General features: G+C 36.6%; 1 protein-coding gene across 2 annotated transcripts; it reads left to right on the top strand.

Annotated features, from left to right (window-relative positions):
• FAM76B (family with sequence similarity 76 member B) lies at nt 610-22,137 on the top strand. Of its 2 annotated transcripts, none has more exons than XM_018059868.1 (10): nt 610-907; nt 1,755-1,819; nt 2,833-2,887; nt 3,913-4,068; nt 6,512-6,711; nt 10,510-10,557; nt 10,746-10,826; nt 11,473-11,605; nt 14,742-14,843; nt 19,506-22,137. In XM_018059868.1, the coding sequence occupies exons 1-10, from the start codon at nt 821-823 to the stop codon at nt 19,593-19,595; spliced, it is 1,017 nt and encodes a 338-aa protein (XP_017915357.1). In that variant the 5' UTR covers nt 610-820; the 3' UTR covers nt 19,596-22,137. The 2 variants fall into 2 exon arrangements, with proteins under 2 accessions (XP_017915357.1, XP_013824878.1); XM_013969424.2 differs by having other exon boundaries at nt 11,470-11,605.

Raw genomic sequence — 26,449 nt, 5'->3', positions numbered from 1 at the left:
TCCAGTGGCGAGTGAGTCGAATGGGATAAAATAAAGCCGAATTCGAAGCTCAAAGCCCTCCATCACTTCCCTCGGGCTAAACGCCGGAGAGAGCTTGAGTTTGACCCGGGGACGCCTCTCCAGGTGAGGTACTTCCCTTTCGGCCAATAACAAATAGGATAAGGAGGGGCCTAGAGATTTGGTCCAATGGAAGTCAAGGGGAGAAAAAAAAAGAGTCGGGGCAGAGAGTAAACCTCCACGAACAACTGCCCAATTAGATTGGGAGCTCCCACGCAAACCTGGGACTGGCTGCTGGAAATAGCCGCGACCGGGGCCTCGGGGCGGGGCGAGTTTAAAGCTGCTTTCGCGCGCTGAGGGCGTCTGGCTGTTATTGGCCGGCGACGTCCTCCCTTTGTGGGCGCGCCCGGCGTAGCGGGGGTCAAAAGCTAGGCGGGGCGGCCGAGTGACGCAGTCGCCGCCTCAGCCAATCAGGGGTGGGGAAGGGGAGGCCGAGGAGGAAGCGGATCTGCCGCCGCGCAGCTAAACCGCAGCGAAACTCCCCGCTTCGTCTCCCTCCGCCGCTCTCGGGGCCTAAGCGGGAGCGGCTGGGACGGCGTCACTGGGTGGGCTGGGGCGGAAGTGGAGGCGGAGGGAGACGGCTGCGGCCGCGGGGCCTCGGGCTCTGGCGGCGAGGGTCTGGTGGGCGCGAGGCCGAGGGCGGGGGAGGAGGAGGAGCCCGCGCGGCCCGGGCGGCGGCGGCGGCGGCGGCGGCGGCGCCCGAGTTCCCCGTGGGGCCCCGCCTCGGAGCGGGCGGCGGTAGAGGAGGAGGCTGAGGAGCAGGATGGCGGCCTCGGCCCTGTACGCCTGCACCAAGTGCACCCAGCGCTATCCCTTCGAGGAGCTCTCCCAGGGCCAGCAGCTCTGCAAGGTCCGTGGGCGCTGGGTGGCGGGCGGGCGGGGTTTCCTCGGCCGTGGCCCGAGGGAGCTGGGTGCCCGTGTGGCACTGCAGCCCCCCCACCCCCTCTCTGTCTCTCCTCGCTGGCGTCTTGGGGGTTTGGAGTTCTCGCCTCCTCACCCAGAGACCCGGTTCTCCGAGGACCTGGGCATCCGCTGGGAAAGCCCCTGAGAGGAGGACAGAGCCCTGCCCTCTTCCAGGTGGCCCGAGAAGGGTCCGGGCCCCAGCAACGTTGAGGGGGTCTCGGGGTGGGGCTGCGTGAGGCAGCCACCTGTCTATGCCGCAGAGACCCCGGGGTGGAGACGTTTTCCTCTCGGTTTTCTGTCTGGTCTGTCCTCTCCTTCCACCGGGAGGCAGAGGACGGTGTTTGCACTTTCTTGCTAGGAACCCGAAGCCGCAGAGCTGATGGCATCCTCCTTCCCTGTCCGGGAAAGCGAAGCGTCTGGCTTGGGAACAGAATGCTCTAAGATTTGGAGCTCCTCCCATCCCATTAAAGCCGGGATGCTGTCTGTGAGCGACGGTGCAAAATAACAAGTAGTTTTACATTAACCAGTCCTTGGGGTCGGCCCTGACAGCTTTCTGTAATTTTCATCTGTTGAGTACCCCCCACATCTAATAAAGACAAAGACACCTAAGCCTTCCCTAAGGAATTATGCTGTAATTGGCCACTTATTTGATAAAATCACTCAATTGTCTTCGTTGGGGGACAGATTTTATTGACATTTCAGGCATTTGACTAGGTTGAGTAATAATTTTCCACCAGAAAAGTGAAATTTGGGACTTCGAGATAGATACTGACTAATATATTGTCTTATTACAGGAATGTCGGATTGCACATCCTATTGTAAAATGTACTTACTGCAGATCAGAATTTCAACAAGAGAGGTTTGTATATTGAACAGTTTTTGATTGTTAAAGGCAAAGTATTGTCTGTAAGGAATACTTGAGGCTTGTAACCCCATATATATATTAAAGCTTTTTGAAATAAAATGATTTAGTTTCTACAAATTTTAGTTGTAAGTGCTTAATACATGTTTCTACTTAGTAGGAGAGAGAATGTTCACCAAAAATTAGTATTTTACAGCTATACTTTATACCTGAGGAAATAAATAATATTGCAAGAAAAATATACAGCCTTGCTAATGAAAAGTGCAAATATCAATTGTTATTGTTAAGATGTGAAAAAAAAATGACAGGATCATCTTTTGTAGTTCGGTAGTTAAGTGCCTTTCAGTGCAGGGGTACAAGTTCCATCCCCAGTGAAGGAGCTAAGATCCAACATGCCTTGTTTGTTTAAAATCCAAGTAAGGACTTTAAAAATAGCCGACATCAAAAAAACTTAAAAAGGTAGAACATTAGTACTGACATGGACTTGAGGAAAGGTCTATAGCAAAGTCTAGTAACTTGTCACCAGTGGAAGAAAAACACCTATCTTTTAATGGAGTGATTCCTGTTAGAGCCTCAGTACCCATAGAAGAGCTTATGAAAAGAATAATGAAGAATAATAATTTCTTCACAAGTAGGTATAAGTATCATAATAGTGAAGAACAAACAGTGGAAGGTTATGTAGGCACTGATGCTATGCATACATAGTGGCAAGTGAAGATTTGGAACTAAATAGGAAATGATAGAATTTGAGTTTTGTTTCCATTTAAAATATGCAATAAAAACATGTAAAAACATTTATCTTAATTAAGAGGAGTAAACTTAGATAATATACAGCCCTGAAAAGATCTTATGTTGGTATTTTTGAAAAATTCTTGCTCTGTGTTAGAATAAGTTTTTAAGTACTACTAAAGCAAATAGTACACTTTTGCTGATAGTACACTTTGACTACTTGCTTTAGTTCAACATTGTGCTGCATAAGTTTCATCATCTATGTACAATTTCTTTTTCAGCAAAACTAATACAATTTGTAAGAAGTGTGCTCAAAATGTGAAGCAATTTGGCACTGTAAGTATGTCTTATATTTTTATCTTATTGGCACAGATCTGTTAATGTTTTCACAAAGATTCACCTTTTAAAAGAATGTATTGCTGTGTTCTTAAATGTTTCAAAGTAGCGAAATATTTCAGGAAAGAAACTTTCTGTGGAGGGTCAACTGGGAAGACTATTTTAAAACAGTCATATTATGTGCATGTTTATATATATTGAATTTCAATGTGATGTTTATGATCTTATTCTTTAAAGAGTCAAATATAACAAACTCCTGATTTTAGAAAACCTACATGTCATAATTTGCATAATTATATTTTCCCCCTTCCTTAGAATCTCTGACAGTTTTTGTATATGGCACAGTGTTCAGGAATTTAGTCTCAAAAGTCAAGAAGTTATCCTAGTATAATTCTTTTCTTTTATGTATATTGCACTCATTATTGGTATATTAAAGTCATGATTAGTAAAATTGCTCGCCTTAAGGCTTTCTAAAATCTGGGTTGTCTTGAATATCAAAGAAAATCAAGGTATGTTTGTTATAGTTGAGTTGAATTTGCTTGTGCCAAATTCTTTAGTTGAAAACTCATCTGTTCCTTGCATCATCTGTACTTATATGATGAAAACTGTTAAATGTATGCTGAATAAATGATAACATAATTAACAGGACATTAGTAGAAATTCTTTCCCTCAAATATGGATATATGAAACTTTTCTATAAGTGTGTTCCTTTGATTGGAACTATTTTACATGTAGCTTTTGTATTGTATAACATACTGTGCGACTCATAAATACATTTCTCATGGTGTTATTTATTTAATAAGAGTAAAACGTTTCATGAGTGTAGAAATAAGTGTTAGTAAATGAATAAAGTAAATGTCTTTGACTATAATAGGGCAACATAATTAACAAATTTTTTCACCCATTATGACATTTCCTTAATTAACTCCTGGAATATGTCCTGTGCACTGAGATTAGGTTATACACCAGAATTTTAGTATTTTTAAATGTCTCAGTTAAAGAAAATACATACCTGTTTTTTTCAGCCTAAGCCCTGTCAGTATTGTAACATAATTGCGGCATTTATTGGTACAAAGTGTCAGCGTTGCACAAATTCAGAAAAAAAATATGGACCACCTCAGACTTGTGAGCAGTGCAAACAACAATGTGCTTTTGATCGGAAGGAGGAAGGAAGAAGAAAGGTATGTTTTATTTATGTTATGACGTCTTCTGGAAATCAAATACATCACAAACAAGTTGGAAGTTTTTATGATTAATACATTACTGAAGCTTGATGTATTCTTTGAGTCCCTGAAAGCAGGTGGTTAGATGATAGTGCACAAACAGTACATTTTCTCCTTGTTGGCATCGTATGTAGATTCATCTTGATCAGTCAAGGTTACTCTATTTTAAAAAGGGGCTTCCCTGGTAGCTCAGCTGGTAAAGAATCCACCTGCATTGCAGGAGACCCCGGTTTGCTTCCTGGGTCAGGAAGATCCCCTGGAGAAGGGATAAGCTACCCACTCCAGTATTCTTGGGCTTCCCTGGTGGCTCAGACAATAAAGAATCCGCCTGCAATGCGGGAGACCTTGTTGGGAAGATCCCCTGGAGGAGGGCATGTCAGCTCACTCCAGTGTTCTTGCCTAGAGAATCCCCATGGACAGAGGAGCCTGGCGGGCTACAGTCCATGGGGTCGCAAAGAGTCGAACATAACTGAGTGACTAAGCACAGCACACGTACTTTAAAAAGTATTCTGTGATGGCTATTCTGTACTATTTGGCTATCCAACATTTTGTGTGGAAAAAACCGCTGACTGCTTTTAAATCCTTTCAGCTACTTAACCTTTTGCTGGTTACTTGATGTTGCTAGTGTGGAAAAAAAACCTGATGATGCTTCAACATACATGTGTTTCTAAGTTAGTCATGTGCCTTTAGATTTGAGGCTCATATTTTATATCATTGTTTCTTTTCCCTCTATCTGTAGTAAAAGTATGTGTATGTGTGTGACGTTACGCTGCTGAGCATTCACACAGGCTTCCTGATGTCTGTCAGTGTCAATTGATTTGGAGGATGACTGTCATTTTGAGGGGCTCTCCTAGGTCCCTCTACAGCAACTATGTACCCTAGTGGGAAAACATGTCCCTTCAGCATTCTTGTGTGAACAAATAGAAGATAGAAACCTAATTTTTATAGATTTAGTCTTTTTTGGAAAGAAATCTCCTTTCCTCCCCGTTGATACGCATACAGTGGACTTCCATTGTTTGTCATAGTTTTGTTCTGTAAACTTGCTGTGAATACTGAGTTAGTGAATACTGAATTGTGACTCTTAGGGCAATACAGGATTAGGTTCCTGCATCTGGTCACAATCTGGTAGAATCAATCAATATCTAATCCTGTTTTGTATATGTCTCTGTTTGAAGACACCTTATTTAATATACATTGTTGATTGGTTACATTGAACTCAATAGCAAACAGCACTATAACTGCCTGATTGAATCTTACCTAACATAGGTGTTTTCCATGTAAGGGCTTCCCGAGTGGCTCAGTGATAAAAGAATCTACATACCAATGCAGGAGACATGGGTTCGATCCCTGGGTTGGGAAGATCCCCTGGAGGAGAAAATTGCAACGCACTCCAGTATTCTTGCCTAGGAAATCCCACAGACAGAGGAGCCTGGTGGGCTACAGTTCACGGGTCACAAAAGTGTCGGACACGACTTAGCAACTGAACAACAGTTTTCCACGTAAGGTACACAGCCACCTTGTGCTTAGGAACACTACATTACTTTAGCATTACACTTGGGGACAATGTTAACAGTAAAATCACCAATAAAAACAGTAAAAAAACAATAAAAAAGTAGAATAAAAATAAAACAATAAAAAATACTAAGTAGACTGTGAAAAGGATACTTGTTTATAATGTGAGAACTGAAAAAAGGCAGCAGAACATGACCTTGTTCAACCTCATCTGGGAACATTTGCAGTCCAGCTACACAAATTTTGAGCTGCTCTGTGCATGTGGGTTTCCACTCCAGTATTCTTGCCTGGAGAGTCCCATGGACAGAGGAGCCTGGCAGGCTGTACAGTCCATGGGGTCACGAGAGTTGGACACGACTTAGTGACTAAAGAGAGATGCATGTGGGTGAATGATCACAAAGGTGCTGCAAGTTGATTTAGGGGTAACAGTGTTTAGCTTGTAGGTGGTGAATTTGCAAATGAAAATTGGTTCTGTGTGTCATTCAATCTCCTTTTTTTCTGTACGTTAACAGTTTTGCTGTCATGATAGATACTTTGTCTTTTTAGTAATAACAGTGATTTAAGAATTCAGGTTAGTGCTTAGATAAGGTTTCTTTGAAATATATCTGTCATCAATTTATGTTTATTTGCCAGTAATAAGAAAACAAATTTCTCTCTATAAATTCAAATTCATCAAACTAATGGATGTCCCTATATCATCCTTTGCCATTTTGTGAGCCTCTAAACAAGTGTTTTCCCAAGATTGAAAAAGTCTAATTTTACTTCCATTTTGCAAAACTCTGTGTGCGCAAGAGAGAGTCAGAAGTTTAACAGCTTATCTTCACCTGGTTTCACTTAGAGCCAGTTACAGGTACATTTAATCTAATATGTAAGTATTGTCTTTTAAAAGGTTGATGGGAAGTTATTATGCTGGCTTTGTACTTTATCATACAAGAGAGTTTTACAGAAGACAAAAGAACAAAGGAAGAGCCTTGGATCTTCACATTCAAATTCATCATCTTCATCTCTTACTGAGAAAGACCAGCATCATGCAAAACACCACCACCACCACCATCACCACCACCATCGTCACAGCAGTAGCCATCATAAGTAAGTACTTAGAAAGCATGTTTTCCAAAGTCCTCTGTGGCATTTTAATACCTGATTTTGGTGTTTAACTTTTTGTAAATGCTAGCTGTGTACTAGTTTAGTATGTGGTAAGCCTCTTGAGTGTCTAGGGCTATTTCCTCACTTTATTCAGCATGCAGAATTACACGTAGTGTGTTAAGTTGTTTACCATAAATGTGAAGATCAGATATTTCGGGAATTACAGAATAAAGTTATCATGTAATGAAGTCAAAATACAAGTACACAGTTAATACTTCATTGATTCATGATATCAAAAACCTCAATATTCAAAGAATTGTTAGGAATTTACTTGTAAAAATTACATTTGCCTCAGTTACTATTTGGAGAAGAACATGGCAACCCACTCCAGCACTCTTGCCTGGAAAATCCCATGGACGGAGGGGCCTGGTAGGCTACAGTCCATGGGGTTGTGAAGAGTCGGATACGACTGAGTGACTTCACTTTCACTTTCATGCATTGGAGAAGGAAATGGCAACCCTCTCCAGTGTTTTTGCTTGGAGAATCCCAGGGACAGGGGAGCCTGGTGGGCTGCCGTCTATGGGGTTGCACAAAGTTGGACATGACTGAAGCGACTTAGCAGCAGCAGCAGTTACTATTGACTTGTTTTAGTTAAAATAAATTTTAACCAGTGACTGGAAAGTGTATTTTGTATTTTTGGAGAACAGATTGTAACACTATCATTTGTGACTGTGATAGAAGCATTCTAAACATTGAAGATTCCCAAAATGTGAGACAGAAATCTGACTGGTGGTACTTTGCTGTTTTTAAAAACAGGAACTGTATTCAAATATCAGCTACTTGACTTTTAAATTGTCTTGGGAAGAAAAGTTAAATAGTAGTAATATAGTAACCCTTAATGTGTGTAAAGGTTTGGTTTTTTTTAAGTGTGGCTTTAGTCTTCAGGGAAAATCAAGACTATTAAAATGGAAATTAAACACAAAAATTAAAATGGAGAAAAAAGGGACATGATATACACTCAGGAGAATTTATTATATTTCTCAAATTTCTCTGAATGTTTTTCAAGTTCTGGGTAGTTAAAACATGGCTTCATGTACAGAAAACTGATGTCTGCCATATTTAGGAACACGGATGATATATTTGTAGTATTTTATAGGTCTGTCTAATAGACAACATTTGACTCTAAACTTTAGGCAAGCACATGTATTAGATTATGGGGGTTCATTGAGGCACTGATACTGTTTGCTTCTCTAGCCATTTTTCATTTGTCACTGTGCTGTAGTGCTTTCTGAACATAACAGTGGTAGATTACATAGTGCTTTCTAACCTGGCTACTTTGAGGAAATGTTCTGATCTCTGTATCGGAGAATTACAAGGAGTAAAGGAACATAAATCTTCCTTATTTTCACTTCTTGGTTTAGGGAAAAATATGAAAAAATAACTACCGTGATGGTAACTGGCAGACCTATTTCTCAGACTCAGCTGAAATATATCTTTTTCTTGTCCTTTACGGATGAATTTGTTCTAGCATGAGGTGAAAGGACACACGCACATTGTGTTTATTGAGATCTCACATTGTCACAGTAACTTAATCTTTTGAAAGAATGACAGGTTTCAAAAGTAAAGGGAAAAAGAATGGATTGATTTTTTAATTTTCCTTTTGATTATTTAAGAAATGTAAATATTTTGTATGTGATGAGTAGGCAACCAGTCGGTGGAGTCATATTTGAAATTCAGTGGATGGGGATGATTACAGACAGTTTACATATTGTGATATAAATTGATGGGGGTTGAAGGAAGAAAGAAACTCCGGTTGATACGGATACAAGAAAAGCCCACCTCAGAAAGCTGAGATTCCAAGTGTTTCTATTAAGTCACTATTGTGATTTTTCTCATTTCAAGGTCTGGACTTTGCCAGTGCATATGACTTGCCAGTGCTTTTAATGAAATTTGAGAAAATGGCAACTGAATTCCTCAGTAGGGTTGCTGTTTCCCACCACAAGTAGAAAATAGCTCAGGTTGATAGAATTTCAGCTGTTGATTCCCCGGCTTATTTATTTATAGCTGATTCTTAAGAACAGGACTTCCCTGGTGGCTCAGACGGTAAAGCGTCTGTCTACAATGTGGGAGACCTGGCTTCCATCCCTGGCTTGGGAAGATCCCCTGGAGAAGGAAATGGCAGTTCAACCCAGTACTATTGTCTGGAAAATCCCATGGACAGAGGAGCCTGGTAGGCTACAGTCCATGGGGTCGCAAAGAGTCGGACACGACTGAGCGATTTCACTTTCACTTAAGAACATCGTTAAAAAACTTCTACACCTACAACAGCAATAAATTTCATAGACACACACACAAACACATGTACATATTTCTGTTGTGTATGTAGCACTGTACTAAGTATTTTACATACATAACTCATTTAACCCTCATATTCCCTATAAGCTGTGCATTATATCCATTTTGCAGATGAGGTAACTGAGGCTCAGGGATTTTCAGTAAGTTGCAAAAGGTCGCACAGCCCAGGTCATCTAACACCTCTTACATTGTATAAGGTTCAAGTGGACCCTTGAACAACAAGTTTAAACTGCTTAGGTCCACTTACTACTCAGATTTTGTTTTGTTTTACTAAACATTTACTATAGTTCATGATCTGTGGGTGATGGAGTCTAGATGCAGAACCTCCTAAATGGAGGACTGACTGCAAAGATTTTCAACTGCTTGGAGGATCAGTGCCCCCAAAGCCCCACATTGTTCAAGAGGCAGCATTTTACGTGGTGTCTGATACATACATAGGAGATGCTTTGCACGTGTTGAATGAATAAACTAGAGGTTAGTGAAGGATTGGCTAATGTGAAAATACAGGAGAAAGGTATGGACATTTCATAGTGAATTATTAAGTGGTTATTAGCATTGCGGCATAATGCAAAAGAAGTAGTACTGTAGTAGTAATTATAAGGGGCTTCCAGGTGGCTAAATGGTAAAGAATCCATCCGCCTGCCAAGCAGGAGACTGCAAGTTCGATCCCTGAGTTAGGAAGATCCCCTGGAGAAGGAAATGGCAACACATTCCAGTATTCTTGCCTGAGAAATCCCATGGACAGAGGAGCATGGCAGGTTAGTCCATGGAATCGTAAAAGTCGGACATAACTTAGTGACTAAACAGCAGCAGTAATTATAAGGAAAAGTAAAATCACTTGCTGCTATGCGATTTCCCAATATTTGCAGCTTGACTGCTCTAGAGTACAGCCTAATGCAAGACTGGAGACTTTGGAGGAGAGGATTCTTAGGAAAACTAGGAAAGAAAGAAAGAAATTCAGATATTTCCTGGTTTAGCCTGACACACTATTCTGAGCTACCTGAGTTACTCCAGTTCATCTCCATGTAGGATTATTAGGAAGGCCTTGACTTTAAGATACAATATCTTCTGTCTAAAATAGTAAGGGTAGCCTAAGTAGGATGATTTTCAGACTTTATCATTATAGAACCCTGTTACGTTAATTTTCATGCTCATATACCCTAACCCTTAATATGATATTGAATTATAAAAATCCTAATTAAAAAGAAAATTCAGTCCCTGTCATTGTACTTTTCTTAAACAAGATGGCCAGTAGTCATTTGATTAGAATTTATTTTATTAAAATGTGGTTTATTCAGTATGTATTAGCTTAGTCTGAAAACTTAGTTGAATGTGCCTTTCATTGATCAAGAGTATAAACATATCATTTGATTCCATTGGGAAGAATGCTGTTAAAATGTTGATGTTTTAAATGTTGTTATTAGATGTCATTTGTGTCTTTTTCAGAATCAGCAATCTGAGTCCAGAACAAGAACAGGGACTGTGGAAACAGAGGTAAATATGTTAATATATTTCCTGAAATACTTTGACATGTATTTTTAAAAATGTGACATTTCTTTAACTTTGTTACTTAGGCTTTAAAAAAATTGATGTTCAGTAATGTTTTAGGGGAAGAAAAATAAATTTCCTTTGGTGCCTCTTCCCTTTTTACTCTAATTATTTTTGTTAATGTTTGGTTTCAGCCATAAATCCTCTGCAGCAATTCAGAATGAAACTCCAAAGAAAAAGCCCAAATTGGAATCTAAGCCATCTAATGGAGATAGGTAAAAATTAATTCCTTTAGTGCTGTGAAAATTCAACTTAGTCGAACAATTATGGCTGGTTGCCAGTTATTACTAGGTAAAAGAATAGAAACAGGTATCTTCTACATTGACTTCTTTGAGTCACCTCGAAGAGTAAACATAATCAGTTAAAATTTTTAACTTGATTTTAGTAATAAGAAAGTGGCACTGAACTATGTTATTCTATTTGGGGCATAAATTTGGGTTTTGAAAAAAAGTCTGAATTCTCTGTATCTTAATTTTTCTTCAGTGAAACACAAAACTAATTGTGGTATTTGAGATTGACCTGCTTGGAAAATGTTTTTAGATTTAAAGTATTATGAGAGTGACTTTGTTTTAGTTCATTAGCCAAAAGTTTGCTGATGTTACTGTACAAATTGGCTGCCTATTGCTTTACACTAGAAGTATTGACCCCCTAAAAGCTAATACTGAATTATATTTCTGCAGGTGTATGTAATGTGTGCCATTAGTAAGGTAATTTGCCAGTTGCATCCATTTCTGTCAGGTACATATTTTTTTGCATTAGCCTTAAGGATGTTTGTGGAATTGTCTAATTTATGCAATTTGAACACCTGCTAATTTTCCTTCTACTTCATTTAACTGTGTTTTACTTTTTTCTTTTTAGTAGCTCTATAAATCAGTCAGCAGATAGTGGGGGAACAGACAATTTTGTCCTTATAAGTCAACTGAAAGAAGAAGTGATGTCACTTAAACGTCTCTTACAGCAGAGAGACCAGACCATTTTAGAAAAAGATAAAAAGGTAAGTACATGGTTCACTGAAGCCTGGTAAGATTTACATCTTGACTGTTGCTTGATAACTGCAAATTTTACTAGACTTTCTCTAATAACTTGGTAATGTTGTGTGTTGTGCATGATTCTTACAAGACACAGAGGTGCAAATTGGAACCTAAGCCATCTAATGATGATGCATAAAAACAGTATTTCAGAATTTTAGTTCTCAGAATTAGTTGAGGGCTATAAAATTCTAATAATTTCTGGATATTAGTTTCACTAAGCCAGAAATCTAAAGTTAGGTCTAATGTCTTAATTTAAAAATGAGATATAAATGAATATTGTGTCAATTCTTTTGATAAAAGAAAGGAATTGAATTGAATGCAGTCTTTTATATACCAATTGTCTATTTCAATCAGGATCAAATAACTGAAAATTAATGCTCTGGGAATTTCCTATGTGATAGTGATTAGCTATATATACGGTGGAAAGTAAGTCTGCTTATTAGAACTTTATACGTTAGATCAAGAGGAATAATCAAATACATAGTCTGTTTAGTAAAAAGTTGTAATATTTCTCTGTGCACTTGAGCTGAATTTTACCTCTTTGGGCCTCAATTTTCCCATCTTAAAAGTGAGAGTATTAACACCGTCTCATGGGATGATTGTAATGAAATGAAAATGTAAAGTCCTTGTATAAGTGCTCATAGCTGCTATTTCTGGGGTCTGGTCATTTTTGAGGGTAGAACCTATATATCTGTACTTGTTTTATGGTCCTGGACTATCTAGTTTGACCTACTTCAAACATTATTGCAATAGGAAAACATTAAAAATTCTCTTCTTAAAATTACAAATGAGACATAATTATGAATATAGCTGTCTCTGAGTATCCACGGTAATGCTTGAATCTAAGTTGGCTTGTACTTCTGACATTCATGTGAAAAAAATGTAACTTTTACATTACATTTTCCCTCACCTTGACAGTTAACAGATTTAAATTCATTTTAATACATTTGTACCTTACTTTAAGCAAATTCAATATATGAAATTTAGAATTGACATAAAAATAGCAAAATTATGAGTGTCTTATGGTTCTTTTTGCTTCATAATAGAACATTTTCGGTTAGTTTTAATGAAAAGTTGTTTTACACTCAAAATTTTAGAGAAATTTCTGTTACACAAAGACAGGTCTATCTGTACTAACCTAGATAAAAGTTGAGTAAAATGGTAAGTTTACTATAAAATAGCAGTGATTCCAAAACCAAGTAGTAATGAATTGTGGAATTTTGGCTTCCTTAGATTTTGTTTTCTTTTTCTAGCATGACTAGTCTATTAGTGCATTTAGGTAAAAGTTTTCTGTTTTTGTTAGTGTTCCTTTTTTCTTAAACACTGATGGGCATGGAAATTCGCAGTATTTTGAGGAAAATAATTATAAGCCTAAAATAGCTACATATTTACACCTTTTTCTTACAATATAAGATAGTCATGTTATTTGCTTGAATTTAGTTCACTTCATTCAGTGACTTCTGCAGCTAGCCACATACTAGATCAGAAGGATAAAAAGACAGAATAATAAGAAAAGAGACATGTTCTTATTTTTCAGAAATTTAATAATATGGAGGCAACTTAATAGAGATGAGAATATCATAGTTTATCTGTAGTGAACTGGTGTTTCAGCACAGGAATTCCTCTGTAATATAGAAAACAGAATTCAGTTATTCTTTGAATTTGACAAAAGCGAGAGCTTTTATTCAGAAAATCAAAATATAAGACACCGTGACTTCCTTTTTCTCTTTTTGGTGTACTTCTTTGTTTAGTGATTACTGGGTAGGTAGTTACAGAAAAGAACCTGCAAACCTTTAAAACTTACATAATGAAAACCACTTAAAAATAACCAGAAGCATGTAGAATCTACAAAAGTGGTAAAGATGATCTTATTTGCAAAGCAGAAGTAGGTATGCAGACGTAAAGAACAAACATGGATACAAAGGGGAAAGGTCGGAGTGGGATTGACGTTACTATACTGTACTGCCATCTATAAAGTAGATAACTAACGAGAACCTGTAGCACAGAGATGTCTACTTGGTGCTTTGTGGTGCCCTAAATGGGAAGGAAGTCCAAAAAAGAGGGGATATACATATATGTAAGGCTGATTTACTTTGTCGTACAGCAGAAGCTGACAGAGCAGTGAAAAGCAACTATATTCCAATTTAAAAAAATAATAAAAATCAATCAATAAATAAAAATGACCAAAAGCTTTCTTCTACCTGGTTCTTTTATTGAAATTAGGTAATACCAATTTATTTTTTAGTGTGAAGTCATGAAATTTTTTATCTTTAGGCCATCTATATTTATGAAGAAAAATTGTCATGTAGTAGCTGTCTTTCTCAAATCACTTAGCTTTTTTAAGTTGTCTAAGTGCAAATTTTAAAGTAACCCTCTTTCCTTTCTCATTCCATGTTAGTTGTATTTCTGTGTTTTGTTCTCCATCTTTACCTCAGAACTTAGGAGGTATCAGATACGGAGTTCTGGACATAAAGTTTAAAGGAAAAGCAATATAGCTTTCAGTTGATACAACTGTTTCTCTGTTTTTCATACTTGTCCAATGTGAACCTTTTTTATTTTTTTTTATTTTTTAGTTTTTTATTTTTTTAATTTTAAAATCTTTAATTCTTACATGCGTTTCCAAACATGAACCCCCCACCTCCCTCCCCTAATGTGAACCTTTTTTCTTCTATCATTGAAAGATTATTTTAACCTGAAACCAGTTGTACAGTTTACTTTGTTTTTATATGCAAAGTATGTTTTAACCAAAGCGTTTTCCAGAACATTAACCACTGAGCTTTCCTGTTGGCATACCAGTTGCCAAATTCTGTGTCCAGTGAAACTACCTTAAAAAGAAACAAAAATAGCAACTTCTCAAAATTTTACTGATGTTTCAATATTATCTTAATATTAGTGTTAAACTAGTAAATTAGATAGAATTCATTTCACAAAACAGAAATTCTAGATAAATTACAAAATGCAGGAATCTGTTAACATTCTCCATTTTATAATGAATTGTGAGTTTACTGTGAAAAATATTTAAAATGATGTGTGTTCATCAGGTTGTATATATGCATATATATGGATATTTATATATCTATATATTTTTTAACCTTTCAGTTAACTGAGCTTAAGGCGGATTTTCAGTACCAAGAGTCAAACTTGAGAACAAAGATGAACAGTATGGAAAAAGCTCACAAAGAAACAGTGGAACAACTCCAGGTAAATGAGATAATTCATGTAAACTGTTAGGCAAGGATAGCTAAACTTGGTTAATAATATTCTTTCTCTTAAGAGTCATATTGGTATCCCTACTTTATGCATATCCAGAGCACTTTCATCTTTGATTTTGAGTTTATAATAGTTTTTAATCCTGCTCCCATTAAAAGTAGTTGCTTGAAATCACTTGATAGAGGGGATTCAGTAGATTAAATCTGAAAACTTTTGCCTGAAATTTAGATGGAGTTTTCAGATTCATGAAACTAAGGTGAAAATTAAGTTTAGTACACTGTGTAGCTATTCTTCTGTTTCCTCCCAGATAGTGGGAGGAGAAGTAGAGGTACACACCAATTTTCAGGGACCTCAAGTGAAGGAAATTCATGCTGCATGCAGAGATGCAAGGCCCAAGAGTGTACCTTAACCTTTGGACTATGATTTCCAAAGTGCCAAGTAGAGCTCTGGGCTTCCCTGGTGGCTCAGACGGTAAAGAATCCGCCTCCAAAGTGGGAGACCTGGGTTTGATCCCTGTGTTGGGAAGATCCCCTAGAGCAGGGAATGGTATTCCACTCCAGTCTTCTTGCCTAGAGAATCCCCATGGACAGAGGAGCCTGGCGGGCTACAGTTGATGGGGTTGCAAAGAGTTGGACACGACTGAAACAACTCAGCAGCAGCAGCAAATAGGGCTCTCAGTATCCACAGGAGGGATCCTGTACAAGCCAGCCTCCAAGTACTGCACGGTGTACTCAGTAGGGTTTCTGTATATAGAACAACTGAATGGTGATGTCAGGAGTCACCGTAGTGACAAAGAGGGTGGTGTCTGAGGTCTGCACACAGAGATGGAGAGCATCCAACAAAGACACAGGTTACCCCTTCTTCAAGCCTTTTTTCACCGCGGTCTCATGAATTTAGAAATCAGACGCACTAAGTTAATTGCATGTTCTGTCAATTTATACATTCTGACATTTGTTGTCTTAAAAGCATAGAAGATGGCAGCACACAGACTTTGGTCCATTAGTTGGGAGAGTGCAGCTTGGGAAGGAAGGAATTAATACTGCCCTACCTTCTTTTTTTTTGACATTATAACACCAGGGGATATTTGCTCTTCCTATCTTTTGGTTTTGTGTTCTTCATTCTTTAAACATAGCTTACAATCTTGAGTAAGATTGTAAAGTGGATTTAGGAACTTGCTGAAATTCAAGGTAGAGGTTGTCTAGTCCTAATGCTGATCTTACTGTTACAAAGAATTGTGAAGAGAAACTTGAGTAGAACCTGACACATAGTAGACATTCGGATAGTTTGCCGAGTGAGTGGTGATTTATGGAAATACCCATCAGCCCTCTTTTCTGAGAGATTTGCCCTTTTTATATACTAGGCTTCTTATACATTATCATTTCTCATCCACCAGCAAATAGTAGTTCTATTTTTACTCATTCGGTTATTAGTGCTGAGTGATTACTAGAAATAAAATCTTCTGCATGGTGATCTCCAGTTTGATGTAGCCAAAACATGAATAAATTCAGAATGATACAGCAAAAAACCTGTGAGCAGTACTTAAATTTGATAAACCTTAGTATGTCTCACTGTTCAGAAGAGCAGTTCATTGTTTCATTTTGTAGTTGTGAGCACAGGAGACTTCTCTTTGACATTTTAGTCTGTTTAGTATCCTTAGCCCACCTCTTCTTGGTTGATAGCTGAAATTTCATATAATAGAATAATAACTAATAATTACATGGAAGTGTACATTTTCAACATAATTTTACATAGGCTGTCTTATTTGCACCTTATTGTAACTTTGAGTTATGTGGTGTCCTCATTTTACACATGAAACTGGAAACATAGTCAGAAGTGGCATAGAAACCTACATCTTCTAACTCAGATTTAACGGTACTTTCTCCTGTTCTGCACTGCCTCCCACCTCAGGTTACTCAGATTTTGTGTTCATTCTTGCTGTTAGACCACTTCCCTATTTGTGTTATTATTGGTGACCTTCTGTCACAGTTAAGTATCCTCTTTTAACCCCGTTCCCCTTAGCAGCCATGTACTAGTAAGGTTCTCTACCTGAGTAAATACAGTGAACTGTTTTTCTCATCTGTTTGTGATAAGAAACTGAACACTGAAGCAGAAAGTTTATCTTGTTCTAATAGCTCTCAAAACATTTGAAATTATCAAACCTGAAAAGTCACTGAGTAACACAAGAAAGAAACTGTCCAGAAAGAACAAACCCCTTAACAAAACCCAACCAACCAAATTATAACCAGATTGTCTGAAATATCAGGAATACCTAATAAAAAATACGCCTTCATTTAGGGGATAAGGTGATAAAAAGGAAAAGAGAAATAACATTTGAATGCCTGCTGTATACCAGCCACTGTGTTAGGCTGTGTTTTGTATATTTCATTAGTTCTTTCAACCCTGTTGAGGTAGATGGTTTGAGTTCTGTTTTACATATGAGAAAATAAATTTCCAATTACATAGCAGATAAATGGCAGAACCAGGAATCAGAGAAGGATCTGTGATTCTTAATCCACATATTCTTTCCTTCAGGCCAGCATTTCTAAACATTTTCAACTTGCTTAAGAGTTCTTAAATAATTGATTTTTGCATGGTGCGTAACAAAGAAGTAATAAATACTAGGATAAAACATTTTTAATGCATTAAAATATAAATAATAATTAAATATTATTATAAAATATATTTTAATTGTATCAGAATAAGATTTAGACTTGTCTCCTTTTAGCAACTGACCGTTGATTTTTCTTAAAGGCTTTTTTCTTACATAGTTTTATCAGCAAATTTAATGATGTGATTAGGATACTAAATAATACATGCAGATTGAAAATTCGCTTCTAAAGAATTAAAAGGAAAAACTTCTTTCAATACCTAATGTTTTTTTTAATATTTATTTTTAACTGATTGATTATTGCTTTCTAATATTGGTTTGATGTCTGTCATCAACATAAATTAACCACAGGTGTACATATGTCCCTGCCCTCTTGAACTCCCTTCCACCTGCCGCCATCCCCACCCCTCTAGATTATCACAGGGCCCCAGGTTGAGTTCCCCGAGTCATAACAGCAAATTCCCACTGACTGCGTGTTTACATATGTTAGTGTATGTGCCTCCATGCTGCTTTCCATTTATCTCATCCTCTCCCTTTTCTCCCCCACCCTTGTAGTATCTAACATTTGAGTTCTTGTATTTCATACTTAGAATATGACAATTATAAACTCATTGATATTTTATTTTTTAATCATGAATGAGAAAAGGTAGTTTAAAAGTTAACTTTTTAATGATTTGTTATGTCATTGTAAACACTTCTACATAATGTAGCTTATAGATCTGACAGAGATATCTTTGGAGCAACTTGGCAAACATTTCTTTTTTTTATGCCCTTCATTAATTTGTATTTTAAAATTTGTTACTTAAGATTCCTTGTTTTAGCCAGTGAGTCTATTATAAATTAAGTAATATATGTATAACAATGAAAAGAAAACAATTTATGACTACCGTATTTACTAGGATGGTCAACTGAGTGTTACACCAATTGATAATGAGTGTGTGTATTTGACTTTCACTAACTGCGAGGCATTCTCATTGATTTGTCCTCTGAGTTTCTCAAACTGGTTCTAAAGGGAAAATAAAAATCCTTTTAGATCCTTTATGGTTTTCTGAAATTGAATTTGAAACCGAAACTCCTAATTATAACCTTAATTATTTAATAATCATGGAATAGAGAAATGCTGTTAATCATGCAGTCGAACATTAAAAAATGATTTGACTTGCAAATGTAAGATAGCTAGGTTATTTGCATTTTGGGGGTTGTCATGGGTATTAATTAGGGAGAATTGATTGGAGAAGGGTGAGGGAGATGCTAAGTACAAAGCCTGAGACAGGTTTGTATTGTAAGATTGTAAACTGAGAAGGCAGTGTTACCTTGCCATACAAAGGCTAAAATTAAGATAAAACACTGAGGTTAAAAAAGTCTAGATAGTAAAAAAATCTTGAGACTTGTAAAGGAAAATGATTTTCAAACATAAGCCACAGTGATGATGTATAACTGCTCAAATTATATCAAAGCCAATACCAGATTAACTGTATGGCAATTAAAAGGAACAACCAAAAAAAGACCAGAAAGATGTGGTTCTGATGGGTGCTTCAAAAAAATTTATTTAAGTATCGTTCACAGAGCAGTCTGGCAAAGCAATAAAGTCTGTATATTTTTGCAAAAAGGACCTCTTGTGCATGTTTTATAAACAGGTATACACATCAAAATGAAGGTCTTTGTAGTTGTTCTGGAAATGGTCCTCTCAAATTACCACTTGAATTATTTGATCTCATTCATTATAAAATAATACTTATATTCATAGCTTTTGCTTCATGTTTTTTACAGTAAAGCTGAAATATTTTCCCCGTATTTAAAAACTTGACCCTCTTTTAAATGGATTTACTTTAAGTTGCTTTTTGTAACCGGTCGAATCTTTGGACAACAGTCACATTAATATAAACATTTATAAAGGGGTCTGACAAACCAATCTAAAGATTTCCTTCTACATATCAAAGAGATGAGCCTAAATATATCACCTCTTTCATTCTGATAGTGTGTATTCTTCAGCTTGACTTAATATTTGAAATATTTTTAATGGTAAATGTTTTTGTCTCCCACAGGCCAAAAACAGAGAGCTACTCAAACAGGTTGCAGCATTGTCAAAGGGTAAAAAGTTTGACAAAAGTGGAAGTATATTAACATCCCCTTGAGAAAATGCTTATTTGTTAAGTGTTTCTGCTGCAAATGTAAAATTTGAAAAAAATTCTGTGAAGCCCTTAAATTCTGTGTAGTGAAAAAATATTTTTGCACACCAAATGAATTGGCGTGTTTCCTATTCACTTTTGTAATTGATATACAGCATTTTTTAAGTTGTAAAACATTCAAATGAAACTTCAACTGGTTTGAAGTAACTTTTTAATTATTTGATATCCAGGAACTTTTTTGCCAGCAATAGTATTAAACAGTTGTAAAGGAGTGCATGACTAGTGCCCTTTATAAAATGCAACATGCAATAATAGAGTAGGTATGGTTTTCAGAAGACAGAACAGCAGGGCTTTTGGTTTGTTTTTTGTTTTACACTATGCTAATTTCATATAAATAGTTTTCAATTCAGAAATACAAAAACTTTTGAACAAGAAAAATTGTGAACACTGGTTTTTTGGTAATTGTGTTTATACTTTTCATCAACATGAAATAGAGAATCATGGTGCTTTTATTAAATGAACTTCAGAGTATATGTAAATATGTTTTTAAAAGTTACATTGTTAACATTAGTTAGTAAACTAGTATTTTCATTATTGGTATAGGAATTAATGTTTATTGTACAGTATCCAAGGTAAAATGTGTTTGTTTTGTAAAAACTACTGTAGATTTTTACTTACAAGTGCCTTTTTGCCACCTAATGTTTTTATTTATAGGAATGCTGATCTTTTGTACATACTGTTTGTTTTAAAATCATGTTTAATAAATGTTTGTATATAAATGCATATGTACAGAAGCCTATTTCAGAAGGAAAAGTTGCTAGTAAAATGTTTGAGATTGCATTAAGAACTGACAATGCATTAGACTTGAGATGACTTCGTGGTTTGTTTTTGTGTGGTATGGGAAACTGTTGGTCATTGAATTCATTGAATTATGTTAAAATAGTTCCCAAAAGATTTAATTTTAAATCAGTATGGGTAGAATAATTTTATTTTTTGTGTCATATGGCTTCATGTTCATATTTTGTGAGTTACATGTTTTATTTTCTTTTATTAAAATTAAAAAAATTTTTTCTTCAATGGTCCATATATCTGCTTTCTCTATAATATGTGGTTATCTAAGTTAATATTTATGTATACCATACTTAAATTGTAAGTTTAAAGCAAATCTGGAAAAATTAAATATCTTTTAAATCATTCTGTGATTATCTTTGAATAAATTGGAATCTACTGTAAGATTCAGGCACTATTTATAAGAAAATTATATCAGAGTCTTTAAAATTGTCTATAAAAGGTTAAGGGTAGGGTGGGATAGGTTAGGAGAAATTACTGACTAATTGCATTCTGATCCAGTGGTTTTCAGCCTGTAATAAAATTGATCTCCTACTTAGTAAATGCCAATTCAGACTTTTCAGTTCATTTTTAAAGTATCAAACGTTGCCAGGTATACTGTACAGAGTAGAAAGTCTCCTCTTAGGAATTTATGGGCAAGGATATGTTTTTAGTAAATTGTTATTAAATTTATCAGTTTTGAAGATTGGTTTCTAAGAATGTCATATCCTCTTTCCTCAGAACACAGGATGATTGTATTAATTGTTTTTAACATAATTCATGTTTCAGTAGATTGTTCCTAAAGTTTCATTTTAAACTGATTTCAAATAATTTTTTATCCAGTTTGAAAACATATAATCTAGGGTAATTTTCAAGTGATAGTAAAATATTGAATCATTCAGACTTGGAAAAATTAAACCAGTTTGTTTTTATGAGATCTCATGCAATAAATTTCCTAAATTTAATACTCTCAACAATGATAGCTAATGCCTTCCTAACACAGATTTAATGTTTTCAGGATTTGCTAAATTCGTAATACAGTCATTACCTTTCTTTAAAATTTATACTGTTTGTATTCTGGATTCATAGCCATTTGTCAATCCACGGTGGTCATTGTGGTTTTAAAATAAACTGTGTAATAGTTCTTACACCTTGTTGGAGCTGCTACAAAAGAAAGGTGCCCCTTACCCTTTTTTGTAGGTAAGCGATTAAAAATTGAAATCAGTCTAAATAATTAAGCTTTGTAAATTCAGAGGCTAAAACATTTTAGGGGCTTCACAGTATTTAGTCCTAATTAAATGCCTCTCTTTATTCCATGAGCTGGTTTTATAACTTAATTATTTTGCAATTGTATAAATTAGTAATGAGTCCCAGTACCTGGATCTGTAGTGTATTGACCTAATGACCTAATATCCTCTCAGTGTGGACCTGTAAGGAGATACTATGGTGTGCCGTATATTGTGCTTTTTTAGGCTGCTTTCAGCTGTTGATTAGCATTTACCAGTGAGGGTCATTTTGGCTCCAGTTATTTATGTATTAATAGCCTGTGAATATTGCAGTCCTTTTTAGATTGTATTGGTCTAAATATGCATTCTGCAGTGAACCTGTTAAGCTGTTCACATGTATAGACTATTGAAATACTGTACCTGTACACATCTGACCGTTGACATTTTGTACTTTTTTCTAAATCCAATATTTCACAATAAAAACTCATCAAAAACTTTGTATTGGTTTCTTGTTGCTGCAGTAACATCTTGCCATAGATTTAGTGGGCTTAAAACAGCACAAATCAGTTCTCTTACAGTTCTGGAGGTCAGAAGCCCCAAATCAGTCTGATGGGGGTGAAGTCAAGGTGTGGGCAGAACTGCTTCCTTCATGAGGCTCTAGGGAGTAACTGTCTCCTTGCCTCTTCCAACTTCTGGGATGCATTCCTTACATTCTGTGGTTCTTTGCCACTTGCTCCATCTTCACACTCAAATTATAGCATCTTTAAGTCTCTGCCTCTGTGGTCATAGATCTGTTGGTCATAGTGTCTCCTCCTGCTTCTTAGGACCTTACAAGGATGAGGACGTTGTCGGGAGCTCATGGATGATCAGGACAGTCTCCCTGTCTCAAGTCTTTAACTACATCCATAACTCCCTTTTATCATGTAAGGGAACATAGTTGTTTATATGTTCTAGGGTTTAGGACTTGGACTACTCGAGGCAACATTATTGAGGCTGCCATAAACTTCCACAGTTTTCCCAGTACAAGGCTCTAAAACAATAGATTTGAGAGCATTGATGCAGGCCAAATGTAATTTTCCTACCTGTTAAGACTGCTTTTGTGAAATACTTTTCTGAAAAAATTCTGTCAGTTTTTATTGTGCTATTTCAAAGCAACAATAGATGCATTAAGCTATATGTAATAAAGCCTTTGCAAGTGCTGGAACTTGACTAGAACCATGCTAGGTGATAGAATGAGAGTTATGATAGAATAAGAGTTGAAGATTATGACTTCTTAATTTATAGCCTGTGTGTGTGTGTGAGTCGCTCAGTCGTGTCCGACTGCGACCCTATGGGCTATAGCCCCCCAGGCTCCTTTGTCTGATTCTCCAGTCAAGAATACTGAAGTGGGTAACCATTCACTTCTCCAGAATTTATAGCCTAGTTGGGGAGATAATATACATGAAAAAATACCTAGAACTTCAGTATTAAAAAAGGCAATAGAAGCTAACAGCTTTCAGCACGAGCATTCCCAGAACCCTGGGCAAGGTTAGTCTATATCATTGTTTTCTCGATCCTGAGCATGTGTCAGTCAGGGATGGGGTGGTGGGGCTCAGCCCAATTCTTGAGTCCATACCTCTGGGATGGGGCCCCAGACAGACATTTCAGACTCAGGTGAGCCTGATTCCTCTGATGCAGAGCCCACACCTTAAGAATGAGCAGTTTAAAAAAAAAGAAGGTTTCAGGGACATTGAGTGGAAGCCATGTTGAGAATTGGAGAATAAATTTGGAAAAGGTTTTGGAGATGCATTTTAAAAACAGTTTGGGTAGAGTCTCCATAGAAGGAAGAGATACGAGACCAGAATCATTTTTTTCCAACTGCTTTATTATATAGCCAAAGAAACGGAGCAGGCAAGGGCAAATGACTTAAGTATTGACTTTTATTAGTGTCCTGACATTTTCCAAAAAGCATTTGAGGTCGCTTGGTTTAAGTGATTTGTAACTAGCCAGTTTGCAACAGTTAAAAATCAGTTTTAGGGAGAAATGTGTAGTCATATCAGAGTTAAGTTGAGGATAGGGAGGAAAGTCAATTGGATGCAACAAGCTTATGGGCAGAGAAAATCTCCATTCTCAGCAATGACTTGACATATAAGGCACAGACTGTTTTTTTAACCGACAAGGAAATGGTAGATGATTCAAGCCCAGTGTTTCTTCTCTCATGTTTAATGTAATAGGGTTGTATTTGGAATATGTAGTGCTAGTCACCACTTTTCAAGAAACACATAGTATGAAAATGATTTTGACTAAAATGATTGACTTGTTTCCAACATAGAGATGAGACCCACAACCCTATCGAAAATGAGGCTAGAGAAATGAATAGTTCATAGGAAAAATGCACAGGGTTCTTAACCTTGTGAAAAGATACTCAACCTCACTTATAGTAGGAAAAATGAAAAAAGTACATGCAGGGACTTCCTTGGTGGCCAGTGGCCAAGACTCCATGTTCCCAATGCAGGGGGCCTGGGTTTGATAGCTGGTTAGAAGTTTATGGAGTCACCATTTCTTACCTGTAGGTTTGTCTGTGTGTGTCTGTTCAGTCCCTCAGTCATATCTGATTTTAGCGACCCCATGGACTGTAGCCCACCAGACTCCTTTGTCCATGGGATTCTGCAGGCAAGAATACTGGAGTAGGTTGCCATTTCCTTCTGCAAGGGATCTTCTCCACCCAGGGATCAAACCTGCATCTCTTGCATCTCCTGCATTGGCAGGCAGCTTCTTAGCCATTTTGCCACCTGGGAATAGGTTTGCAATATTCCAAATCTAACAAAATATTTGTTGAAAAAGTTTTGGGGAAGTACTCTCCTGCATTCCTATTTGTCATTGTAAAACAGTCACTATGGAAGTATACTTCAATAACTATCAAAATTACATTTGCAATTGTGCTTTGACTTGGCGATCCAATTTCTAAAAATCTATCTCAAACACACATATGTTTTTGAATATATAATATATAATTATATATATACGTTCAAGAGATTGCTTAAAAACTATAGTATGTCCATGTAATGAACATACTATATACATTATATATATACATATATATGATGTAGCTATAAAAATAGCTATATCTCTAGAAGCAATTTCTCTCAATTGTTAATTGAGAGAAGCAAACTAGAGGAAAGTATGTTAAAAGCAGGTTACTATTTAAGAAGGATAAGGCTCTACACATGCGCACACACACACTCTTATACACATACAAATATCTGCTTATATGTTTTTAAAACCAAAGGTTTAACCATGATATTTAAAAAATGGTTGTCAATAAGGGACAGGTGTAGGAATAGGCTGGAAGGGACAATACAATGTCGGAAGCTGGAATTCTTTGATTATACCATGTTTTGTTGATTTGACTTTGGAGTCATTTAAGTATTTTTACAAAGTTATAAAACAATAAAACATAAATGAAACAAATGTACCCAAATGTATAGCCAGTTGCTGCCAGCAGATAACTATAATAATTGCTATAAATGCAGTACTTTGTACCTCCCTAGTAGGCATATCCTAAAGTGAAAAAAGAACTCCAGAATAATCTTAGGCTCTTGACAGTCCTATTGTTGGTGACAGCGTCAGCATTCTGAGATTATTGTGTGGGATTAAAACATTGTGGAATAAGTCAAGAGAATATGTGATTCTCCAATTCCGTTATTCTTCATTGTTTAGGACTAGGATTCCTGGCTAAAGAGAAAGGAAATATAAATGGAAGTTTAATATAATCCTGTTTTTAATTAGAATTATCAGCATAAACTCAAGTTACTTTAAGAAGAAATAGATGTATTCAGTAGGGAAAGTGTAAAATGAGCCTACAAATCTTGTCAGGTCAGATAGCAAGGAAACTATCAAGGACAATTTAGTGGACTCTCAAAAGACTCATGAGCCAGGCAGAAGGTAGCACAATTTGAACATTGATATAGGAAATAATATCTGTAGTGGGTGGAAACACTGAGTATGTTTAAAACACAAAAATCCAAATGAGACTAAATGAAGAGACAAACACACCGTACAATAACTGAAGCACCAATTGCTCACCATTGGAGGATGCTAGCAAGCTAGCTCATCATTTTGAAAAGTTGTAACTAAACAGTAATTCAGTATTTCCTACAGTTCCCATACAAACTCCCATACCTCTGGGTATGCAAACAGTAAATGAGGGACCCTTTTTCTTAAAACAAAAAACAAACCCAAAAAACAAGTTCCACTTAATGAGTGAAAAGGGAATGATGGAATTGCAACATCATTTTGCACCTTCCAAAGAATTAATGAAGATAATAAACATTGGTCATGCTATTGATGAACTGCTTAAAATACACAGAGATGCTTTCTTTGCATCACATGCTTTCTGAGGGAGGCGCATACTACTGCCCATAGAGTTATTTTGCCAAAAAGAATCAAACTTAAATCTGATGGAGCATCTACCAATTTACAGGGAAGAGAACGACATATATTGTTGAATGACACCAAAGGGGTGGTACTGGCACAATTGTTTCTTCAGTAACTTTTAAGGAGAAAAAAACTGATGGGGGGAAGTTGAAGGGGAAACATACAAGGTGAGAGGCACTAAGAGGGCATCAACCAATCACAATGGGTGGACCTGATCTTTAGTTCTTAAACAAAAAAAGAAAAAAGTTTCTAACATTTATGACACAATTGGAAATTTGAATACTGACTGGTTATTTAATAACAGTAAGGAATTATGTTTACTTGTTAGACTTTATTGCAGCTATGTTTAAGATACCTACTAAAATACAGTGAAATGACATGTTTGGTATT

The sequence above is a fragment of the Capra hircus genome, chromosome 15, assembly GCF_001704415.2.
Source record: "Capra hircus breed San Clemente chromosome 15, ASM170441v1, whole genome shotgun sequence".
Classification (NCBI taxonomy): domain Eukaryota; kingdom Metazoa; phylum Chordata; class Mammalia; order Artiodactyla; family Bovidae; genus Capra; species Capra hircus.
Note: the sequence above shows the minus strand (reverse complement) of the source record. Positions and strands in the feature narration are given on the sequence as shown.

Excerpts from the sequence above, each read along its gene's own strand:
- FAM76B (XM_013969424.2), top strand. The coding sequence starts at position 821 with ATGGCGGCCTCGGCCCTGTACGCCTGCACCAAGTGCACCCAGCGCTAT. Across the intron at positions 1,820-2,832 it reads TCAGAATTTCAACAAGAGAG|CAAAACTAATACAATTTGTA; the intron begins GTTTGTATATTG and ends TTTCTTTTTCAG. Across the intron at positions 11,606-14,741 it reads TTTTAGAAAAAGATAAAAAG|TTAACTGAGCTTAAGGCGGA; the intron begins GTAAGTACATGG and ends TTAACCTTTCAG.